The 11,090-nt window shown below is 44.7% G+C and overlaps 1 protein-coding gene across 1 annotated transcript; it reads right to left on the bottom strand.

Moving 5' to 3' along the window:
• Positions 1-3,037: 3,037 nt before the first annotated feature.
• ier5l (immediate early response 5-like) lies at positions 3,038-5,103 on the bottom strand. Its single transcript, XM_084486961.1, has one exon. It carries the CDS (start codon positions 5,023-5,025, stop codon positions 4,012-4,014), a length of 1,014 nt encoding a protein of 337 aa, XP_084343087.1. The 5' UTR covers positions 5,026-5,103; the 3' UTR covers positions 3,038-4,011.
• Positions 5,104-11,090: the final 5,987 nt, after the last annotated feature.

Here is an 11,090-nt window from a genome sequence, read left to right as displayed (position 1 = left end):
TAAAACACACCTAGCCTATATATCTGCATTAACTTGATGTCAGGTTGAGTTTGACATTTAAAGGAGAGGAATGTGCTTATTTTTTTCAGGAGGATTTGAAAAACTCTGAAAAAATCCCATACAATATAATTGTTGTTTTAGATCCCCTAACTTGTGATGAAGTGATGAGGTTGGATGTTGGGCTAATTCTTCTTTAGAAGTAGAGCTCACCACTACAATTATATCTACTCATTTTGTGTTTCTCTCTCCCTCTCTCACGCTTCACTTTCTCTCTCACACCCACACACACAAACTCTCTCTCTCCCTCTCTCAATCCAATACAATGTGCTTTATTGGAATGGCAGAAGTACAGGGAACTACCAGTCCATGTGTAAGGCTGCCACTCATATACTGACTGTAGGTCAGGACATTTGTGAATGAAACATCATTTCCACATGTTTAATGCCATTTCCTTGTCAGGAAGTATGGGCTTTATGTGGATGTGGAAATATTTATTGTTTATCATTCTGCGGTATGGACGGAACAGTGAAAAAGCGATTTGATTCCAACAGATTTAATACATGATTTCTTTGGGGTGTCCTCCAGATTCCTGTTGAGGTTTTATTCTAAGGAGAGCATACTGCCGACCCTCGCCTACATTCCTGCTGGCCCCACCCCCCACCCCCACCCCCACCCCTCCAACCATCCCACCCCACCCCACCCTAACCCATCCACTCTGTAAATGTGACAGAGCTGGGGAGATGCTCCCTCAGCCTCCCAGGTACTCTGCACAACCCCACAACAGACAAGGCAAAGCTCCTGTCCACTTAACAGGGCCATTTCTTTGTAAGGTTACACGTATGTAAGACTGTGTTGAGATGACATGAACATATTAGGCCTCTTTCACAATATACACATCTAATGGAGTAACTTTTAGCGTGCTAATGTGTGGTGTGGCGGGGTGTATTCTATATATAGACAGTGGGAAAGCAGGGGAGACAGGAGAGAAATGCGGTAGAGGAATTCACCCGGAGGCTGCTGGCGAAATCATGTGCTTTTTTTAAGTGGAGGGAGTTTAACCACCATAAGACTAGAGGCTATTTATTTCTAGTCTCTAGGTATCTGTGCTCATCTGCACATCCCTGTCGATCTGCGATGCGATAACGAGCACAATGAGGGAATTCCCTTTGTCAATCTTCAGGTTTGTAGGCCTGCTCTCAAATGATGGGAACATTGTGACCTATTAGGCCTCGATATTTGTTTTTACAGGAAAAAATGTCTTAATCGAAAAAGCAAGGCTTAATATCAAAAAGCTGATGCTTAATAAATGCACTGAAACCTTAAAGGGCCTGCATCAATGACCAAATATTTAATTATTGTTTTTTACCTATTCTTTTTTGGGGGTGGGGGGTGTTTTTACACCATTACATTCACCCAAAAGTAGACTACAATCATTTTTCCCAAAATATAAACATAATGTGTTGACCAGATAGCTTAAGTAACGAAAAAATAAGAAATAGGCCTAGTAGCCGGTATGGTTTACATAACCTTCCGTTTTGTAAGTGTCGTTCCCTCTTTCTCCACGTGGCGGAGCTCGCTCTGCATTATTTAACGAGAAATAAACCGCAACATTTTTTCCCCCAATAGTCAACAAGAATTAAAACGTGTAGACTAGCCTCATAGTCTACGATTTGACTTCGTTTCGATGACGTTATAGTGCCTTAAAGCAAAATATAACTCAGTAAATAGACTGCAAACGCGTCTAAACAGCCTATATAGAAAACGCAGACACCCTTTCCACCCATCGCAGTTTTCAACAACAACAAGACTAATATACCGCCACAGCTTCTTCTACAAAACCTCTCCAAAGAGCCGCAGGAAGAGTAGAGTTAAAGTCTACAACGGTTCGTATTCACAGCCCATGACGATACACCGTAAGATAAACGGGTTGTAAGTAACGTCGTCGAGCACGGCGACGGTCAGTGAGTAGCACAACATATGGAGATAGGAGACATGTCTCGGACGGAGGGGAGACGAGGCGGGGGCATCGGTTAGGAGTGAAAAAGAAAAGAGAAAAAAAACACACCCAGCCGGACGGGGGGAGGGGTGGAGAGAGGGAGGGAGGGAGAGAGGGGGGATGGGGGAGGGAGGAGGATGGGGAAGGCAGGGGGGGAGGGGTGTGTCGGGCGATGAGGAATGAAGGGTTGGGGGGAGGGTGGGGGTGCATGAAGGCGAGGTCGGCCCGAGGTGCTGCCTGCCTGCCTGCTACACAGGCTCCCAGATAGACCTACCTTCATTCATTGATTTGGAAAAACACCACCAAGCGGATACATCAGAGATAACAGGGCTCCAAGTTTTTTGAGCGGTGAAATTTGAGGGCAGAAACGTGCCATCATATTGCAATACAAACGTCAGCATGTTGATGTCGGTGAGGCACAGTATGACAGGGAAAATGGGCCGTTTTCTATATTGTAAGCCATATGCTAAAATAAATGAAATAACTCAGAATGACAATAAGGCTGTTATATTTTCTCTGCCTAAAATGCAGTTTCTACTTCAGTCCTGTTTTATAACATTATGATGCCGAAATACTTCCACGTGAATAGCCTTAATATAGGTTTAGTTTGATAAAGTGTAGTAGGCTTGTATAGTTGTAAAGTAGGGATGTAGTTATAGATGACTAGGCTCATTCTTAGGCCATCAGTTATGAAAATTAAGACAAATGCTGGCCTCCTAGATTAGGAGTTTATTTTGTATTGTAGGCCTACATATATGTGGTTAATGTACAAGTATATTGCTGCTTCAATTACTTTGACTTCTCAGGTCTAGACTTGTAGATGTTCAGACAATCTATGCATAAAGTACCACCAGCATTGCATTTGTTTTGTGATCAATAATAGAATAGGATTAGTTTTCATTTTTTTTATTAAGATTATAAAATCTTTACAATTTCTTTCTAAAACAGTTTTACCCGGTGATATACAATATACTATGCACAAAAATATACAAGAAAAGCAACAGAAATTGAGAGAATGCCTGAAACTCCTTTATTTTGGTACACATAGTGTTCATATACAGGCCTAATGCATGGATGTAGTAGGCTATGGCTAAATGATGAGATTGCCTTTTTAAAACAAAAGGATTAACATCGGAAAATAAAACTCACAAAAGCAAGTTATATCGGAATCATGAATGGATGTCAAACTTTCAGCAACAACCTTTGATCAAGGGGGAACGATTCAGCACAAACTGCCAAAAAATACCTGGGCTGGTGCATGCTGGGAGTTGAAGTAAATAGGCCTTAGCAGCTCACAAGGTGTGATGGCATAGAAGTTTTGGCACTCTATCAACTGACATGCCCAGGGCTGAATCAGAGTGAATCCACTCAAAGAGTTTCGGAGGGAAATTTGAGTCGGCCATTGACTTAAACACATGAATGTAATGGTCACAGGCGTCGAAACCACATTAGGCATATAAAGGGCGTCTTCGATCACAGAGTGATCAGAACACACCAGACCTTAATACATGGTTGTTCACCAGGTAATAGGGCTCCACAGAAGCAGTTGAGGCGTGTTAAGGGTTTCTGTTGTGACTGGGTTTTTGGCAACACTGAGCCATGACAATGTCCTAACACCCACATGTGTACATATTGTTTGAAATAACATGTTTGTATGCAGATCATATTAAAAAGACATGATTAGCGAGCAAAGACATTCAGCCACCTTCAATTACTTTCAACGTAGGCTATGGCAATAGCTAGCAGTAATGTGTGTTGGGCTTAAGGCAACAAAACTCCATTTCGTTCGATTAAAATAATTAATAGGCCTACTTAATATATTCTGTAGACATCTTTCTGTATAAAGGGACATTTTGCACATAACATATGGCACAACCATTGTTTCCCATTGTTAAAACTGAAGTCCACCATCTGCTCCATGTTGAAACATTTCTTTTTCAAAAATAGACATATATGGTTGATTTAGGATTGGTACAGTTGTATAAAGTGTTTGATTCTAGTTCGCCCCCACCAAGTCAAAACGCTACAATGGCTCTAGTCCATGCGCCGAGGCTCGCCAGGGCTTGCTGGCTACAGAACTGTCCGTTCAGGGCTTGCTCAAAGTCCGCCTGCCGGCTCACCAGCCCCGAGAACCCCGAGCCGAAGATGGATATGAGGTTGGAGATGTTCGAGGAGTCCAGATATTCACAATTCGAGTACGAGCAGTCCTCGAATTTCACCCGTTTGTACGGCACGAAATCCGAAATCTCCTCCATATCGGAGGAGACGTAATAACAGCCGAAGTCCACCTTCCGCTTCTTGGTGGAGGGCTGCGCCGCGCCGAGCGCAGCGTGCGCGCCCTGCTGCACTGGGGACTGGAGCGGAGGCAGCGCGCAGCAGTCCTGGTGGAGGTAGCCGTTCTCCACCGTGGTCACTATGTGCGTGTCCAGATCCAGAACGGTGGTTTTGTTGCAATGTGCGCTGCTGCTGCCGCCGCCGAGTCCACCGAGTCCACCGCCGCCGCTCCCCGTCAGAGAAAGGTCACAGTTTGACACGGGGTACGCTTCCATACAGCAGCTCCGGTAGTACGAAGAGGAGGACTCGGAGTCCTTACACAGCTCCTCGCCGCTGTGGAGAGCCGAGGAGGAGCAGGCACCAGCACTGGAGACGGAGGGAGGAGGAGGTGGAGGGAGCGACACACCGCACAGGCTCACCGCTTCTCCCGCTCCGGCGACGCCGGCGCTGCGGCAACACTCCCCGCTCGGCTCCTCTCCGTCCCCGCCGGCCAGGTGATCCAGGGGGTTCAGCTCCTCGATCTCGTTGCAGACGGTCATCACCTCCTCGTACTGCTGCATCCGGTAGATCTCCGCGTACTTTTCGTTCATGTAAACTTGCCGGGCGTTCCGCAGCACGTAGGACACCAGCAGGTTCTTGTGGAGCTTGATGCCTCCTCGCTGCGCCCGGGAGTTGTGTATCTTCCGCAAGGAGAGCGAGATGAGGCTCTGCGCGTCTACCGCGGCAGCAGCACACTCCATGGTGGTGCTGATCATTATGTCCCCCCCTTTTGTTTTAAGTTGTTTTCTTCCCTCCTCCCTCGGGGAGTGGAGAAGAGACAGGGAGTGGAAAGGAGCGGGGTTCACGGTGTGTTGTTAGCTCGAGTCAGCTCTGAGGAGGAACATGGGCTCTAGCTATCCACCATCCTCGATACACCAGCGAGCAATCATCTGTGGGCGTCCTACGCTCCACAATATATATATATATCGCGCAAAGACGTCCCACTTTCGACGCGAGCCAATGAGCGGCTCGCTTTCTGCAGATTGACATGCAGGCCTCACCTACGAATGGCGGCCGCAGCCAATAGGAGCGAAGCGGTTCTTCTGTGCTATTCAAATTCCAAAACCGATTGATCGAGCTGGAAGACTGATTCTGTTGAGAGGGCATCCTCCGCGCACACAGCCAACACTCACATTGGCTGGATGGAGGTACACCGGTCGAAAAGTACGAGGTATACCTCCCACTATTTTGACTTGGGTTAGGGTTACTTTATGACCATGTAAGTTATATTTGTTTTGTAATGTAAGAGGCTGCTATGCGTCATAGAATAGACCCCGGTAGGTTATACAACATAAGGCCTATGGCCTTTTCTGTGTGAAGCACTTTCTGACTTTGTGTGTGTGTGTGTGTGTGTGTGTGTGTGTGTGTGTGTGTGTGTGTGTGTGTGTGTGTGTGTGTGTGTGTGTGTATTACTATGATAATTATTATTTTCCGTATTAATAATAAATAATGACATCATCACAAACAAAACCACATAATAAAGTATCAGCAACATCTTTCAATTTACATTAACATTAAAATATTCGAATATTTCTCAAGATACTAAATTATAAGTAGGAGAAGATTAGATTAGATTATTCATATTTTGATGTAAAAAATAAGATTTCCCTACTATACTCACCACCACTCTACCTCTCTCCATCCCTCTGAATTTTCTTTTCTTCCTTCTCTTCTCCTCTCCTCTCCTTCCTGGCCCCTCTCCTTCTCTGCTCCTCCCCTCTCCTACTCTCCTCTTATCCTTTCCTCTCCTTCTCTGCTCCTCCTCTCCTCCTTTCCTCTCCTACTCCTCTCCTCCTTTCCTCTCTTACTCTGCTCCTCTCCTTCTCTGCTCCTCTCCTCTGCTCCTCTCCTCTGCTCCTCTCCTTCTCTGCTCCTCTCCTCTGCTCCTTCTATCCTCTCCTCCTTTCCTCTCCTCCCCTCCATCCTCTCCTACACTCCTTTCATCTCCTACTCTCCTCATCTCATTCTCTGCCCCTCTCCTATGTTCCTCTCCTTCTCCACTCTTCTGCTCCTCTCCTACTCTCCTCATATCTTTCTCTGCTCCTCTCTTCCTCTGCTCCTCTCCTTTCGTCTCCCCCTCTCCTCCTCCTGTCCTCTCATACTCTCCTTTCCTCTCCTACTCTCCTCCTCTCCTTCTCTGCTCCTTCCTTCTCTGTTCATCTCCTTCTCTGCTCCTCTCCTACTCTCCTCTGCTCCTCTTTTCCTCGGCTCCTGTCCTTTAGTCTCCCTCTCCACCCCCTCTCCTCCTCTCTTCCTCTGCTTCTCTCCTTCTCTGCTCCTTCTCTCCTCCTCTCTTCCCCTGCTCTCCATCCTCTCCTACTCTCCTCCCATCCTCTACCTCCTCTCCTCCTCTCCTCTGCTCTTCTCCTTCTCTGCTCCTCTTCTATACTCTCCTCCTCTGCACCGGCATGCAGTCGATGCAGCAGCAGACCGTACCCACCACTTCCATTCTCTCTCTCTCTCTCTCTCTCTCTCTCTCTCTCTCTCACTCTCTCTCTTCCCCTCTGTTTCTGTTTCTCTCACTCTCTCAAGAAGAAGATGACCACTGCTGAATCTTAACCATGGCCAGAAATAGAGAGGAGCTTTTTCTACACTGTGCAGCACTGATGAAGAAGGAACAAAAAATAAAAAGAAATCAATAGATGCACGTGTAAACCCATACAGACTACCAAAGTAGAATAGGGGGGTGGGTGGGGGGAAACATGTTCGGTTTTAAATCTATGCATAAACTGGTCCGTTTGTGTGCAGCCACAGCATAATGCCCAAATCACAGACCACCTTTACGTGTCCTGGGTTTATTGTTCTCATGTCTGATGAAAGTTGTGTTTGGCTCAGACTGTGAAGCAGAGACTATCCAACAGGCACTATATGCCAAAGGGGTTCTGTTATGGATCAGTGCAGTAAACAAAGTTACCTGCATGTCTGTTCGCTGTGCCAGGTGAAACTCAGACACATCTGCTCAGGCACAGCAAGAAAGAGAAGTTGTATTGTTTGCTATATTGCTTGTATTTTTGTATTTGTATAATAAGAGCAACAGCCCTAAAAACTATATTAACTGTAGAACCAAAGTATCATTTAAATAACTACTCTATTATAATTTGTCATAGCAGTTAGAATATTCACCCACAAATTCACCCACAAAACATAATTCTCACCTGAAAATGTTCTTACGACTAAAGGATTTTCCTTGTTGATTGCATGATATATTCTTTAGCTGAAAAATAATCATTTTGTCTATAATGTGTTATATGGGGCGAATAACCATCATTAATTTTAGAGTATGAAACAGAGAAGGGCATCATAACGTTTGCCTTTATGTAGCCATAAGTAAATAGGTATTGCTGCAAACAACAAAAATTATCCAAATTATATTAAATCAATTTCCTGTTGCTCGATTAATCAACTTATCGTTTCAGCACCCCCTACAAAGTAGGCCTACATTCAGCTAAGAGTAGGGGCCTTGTACCGTGACCCATAAATACAATAATGTTGTTCTAACAGAGCAAAGCACACAGTGCACGAATGTAGCAGGGCTGTGTGTATCAATTCAATAACATTCGTTTGCCTCTGTCCTGACACGACCATGAGCTTTGGGCTTTAAAAGGGCTGTAGGCAAGATTTGACAGTTAAGAGAGAGGAGAAGAGAGCAATATTTAGAAGAAGAAAAAAATGAAAAAAGTCGGCTCCCTTTCTCCGCCCTCCCTACCTTCGTCCGCCATTGAGAAGTGTTGCGTTCATGTACCTGTGGTGGTGTTATGATAACAATGAATGAGTGGAAAATAGATTCCCCAATCGAATCAGAGAAGTTCTGTCCTGATTGGTGCCAAATTTGCCAGGAGTGGTCTAAAACAGAACTTGTTTCATACAGAGGCAAGCACAGTCAACCAGAACTGACATTCGTAACATTTCACTCACTCATAGCTGACGGACGCACTTAACAAATTTCACTTGTAGCTCCTAAATCTCCCCAACGGCACCTTTACGTTCAGGGGCCGTCAGTCCCAGAGATCTTTTGGAAGGGCTTGCCAGGTGCCAGGGAACATTGCACCGAGTCTAAGTCATTTAAAAGTCTTAATCGATGTGTCTGATGAGCTGACAATACCAGCTGCTCACTAGCAGGGCGCTGTTGCACACAGTTTCGTACCGTGTTTTTATAATCCAGACCTTTTAAAGCATCTGGAGCAACGATGTGAAACAAGAAAGAGATTTACACAGTGCACAGGAAGGTTTCACATTTTTGATTTGTACTATGCCAGGCTCTACAACGAACGGCGGTAGAGAATACGACACACAAGGGAACTGTAGAAATCCAGCAGTTAATTGTAATTAACAAATGTAGAATATGTGTACACCTCACGGCCCCACGGTGCAGAAGTCGGCCTGCGGGGCGGTGCGGCTCTAGGGTGAGTTCTCTATACACACAAGGTCAATTTATGCAACGCAATGTGCGTCTATCTCTCCGCTGAAAGGATAAGAACAAGCTTGCATGATAAATGTGAAAAAGACGAGTGCCACCACGTCATGTCATTCTTTTAGTCATAACAACGCCACGTTGTCATCGTCCCAATCTTGTGACGGTCAACCGCTGAATTACTGACCCTTAAACGCTGGCTTCTATCCATTAGAAAGGACATAGTGACATGTACTTGACAAGGGAAGAGATTATGATTGTAGTTGGCCACACAGTTTCCTTGATAGCGTTGAGTCCTAATCTAGTTTTATTGTTAATTAAACAGTTTTATTGCAAAGAGATTTAAACAAATGTTTGTATTTGTAAGTTTGTCATTTAATTATAGTTTCATAAGTTTTAACTGATTTGATATTACCATCCAGGAGTACATCCGAGTAATAGCCTCCCAAGCTCATGCTACGCTGTCTGGGGGTCGGCTAGTGTACTGGTTAGGGTTTGACCCCACCCCCACTCCCAGGAGGCGGGCTCTGGGTTCAATCCTCAATATCACAGGCATCATTCAGCAATTTTTCTAACCCCTACCTGCATGGAGGTTAACTTTTCCCTTTACGTGTAAGATATGATAGAAGCTGTACACAGATTAGTTTCACCGTTTTGCCTCCTGCTCTGCCTCGGCCATGCGCACTCTCATGTGCTCTACTCTGATTTCCATTAGTTTCATCATATCCTAGCCTGACTTCTCTGCCACCCCCCCCCCCCCCCCATCCCCACGTCCCCCCTAAGCACGCTGGCTTTCACTTTGTTTCGTGTTGCCACGAAAATTAGCTAACCACGCCGCAGTTTAGAGAAATCACAAGTAAATTGATTTAGCTCTACAGCGATGTACTTGAATAAACTGAATCAAGTGAAGAAACACTCGAATGAACTGAATAGCCCTCTCTCTCTCTTTCTCTCTCTCTCTTCATCGCTCTTTCTCTCTCTCTCTCTCGCTTCTCTCTCTCTCTCACTCTCTCTCTCTCTCACTTTCTCTCTCTCTCTCTCTCTCTCTCTCTCTCTCATCGTGTATAGAGAGAGATTTAATACATATAAGTGTAACAAATATGTAAATAAAACACACATTGTTAAGTTATGGCCTTGAGCTCTCTCCTATGGTTTGTTTAAGTAGAACTGTGTTCTCTTTATTATGACTGTATTGTGTGACGTCTAGAATATTACAATTGCTGATATTGAACTTTTGATTCAAGTTCTAGCAACGTGAAGCGTTGAGTTGCAACAGAAAACAATATTTCTACATCAAACGTTGTGAATAGCTTACGGGACAACGTTTGTATTTGACCTATGGTTTTGAATATTATATAACGTTTCAAGGGAACACATTTCTCAATCCTCTACATGCAAGACATTCAAACGTCATTCATACGTATCACATCATTTCATGTGACGCCTCAGCAGAACCTCTCACTGGCCCTAAACACAGCCAAGCCAGGCCCGGTTCCGCTTCTACCTCATTCACACAGGAATCGATCAATAACAACAAGAAATAACAACAAGAAAACAGACAGCTAGGCTGCTAACCCATTTCAATAATGCCACTGTCGAAGCGATATCGCTGATATAGCTCATCAAACAAACACACAAACACTGATTCCTGATCCGTCACTGGGCTGATCATGTGGAAGCACTTTGACACACAGGTCTGAGTACAACTGGATATTCCCTCCCCCCAGTGGCAGCACAGGCATAATTCAGCAGCAGCAGTCTAACCTCCCTCTCCCCTTCGCCGGCGTATCACTCTCAACCTCCACAGCGCAGCACCAGACCTTACCGTGCCTTATGGGGGCTACTGAAGTGCATGTTACCAAGTGGTGGCAGCACTCACCCTCACAAAACCCAATCTGTGTTTGGGACAACACGTGCAATTCAATTCAACCCGTGATATGTAATTCACAGGAGAAGATGTCCACAAATCACTATTTACCTCTCTTCCTCTAAATGAGCTGAACGTGCCTTCATGACTACATTTTCTAGTTTCTGCAGAAAGACGAACACAGAGTATATGCAACACACATGGTATATATTGTAGTAACTATTGCAGAATTAAGCGCTGTTAAAAATATACAAAATAAATCCCTGGTTTATTATCCTTGTTGACTATTTGGCAACTGGACCTGTAACACAAAACTTTGTATTTCTTTGTATTTATAGCATGTTCTTAATTACATGTAGTAGGCTTGCATATACAAATGCTAAGATAAAGAGAAGACACCACAGCATTTGATTTATAAGTCTGTGTGTGAGTGTGTGTGTGTGTGTGTGTCCTCAAACTTGTGTCCTACCCACGGCGGCAGCAGCCTGCGTTTGAACAGAGAC

The sequence above is a fragment of the Micromesistius poutassou genome (genome assembly GCF_964030765.1).
Source record: "Micromesistius poutassou genome assembly, chromosome: 22".
Classification (NCBI taxonomy): Eukaryota; Metazoa; Chordata; class Actinopteri; order Gadiformes; family Gadidae; genus Micromesistius; species Micromesistius poutassou.
The sequence above is the reverse complement of the archived record's forward strand: the minus strand, read 5'-3'. Positions and strand labels throughout refer to the sequence as shown.

What these genes read in the sequence shown, in the direction of transcription:
- ier5l (XM_084486961.1), bottom strand. Translation starts at nt 5,025, where the DNA reads ATGATCAGCACCACCATGGAGTGTGCTGCTGCCGCGGTAGACGCGCAG.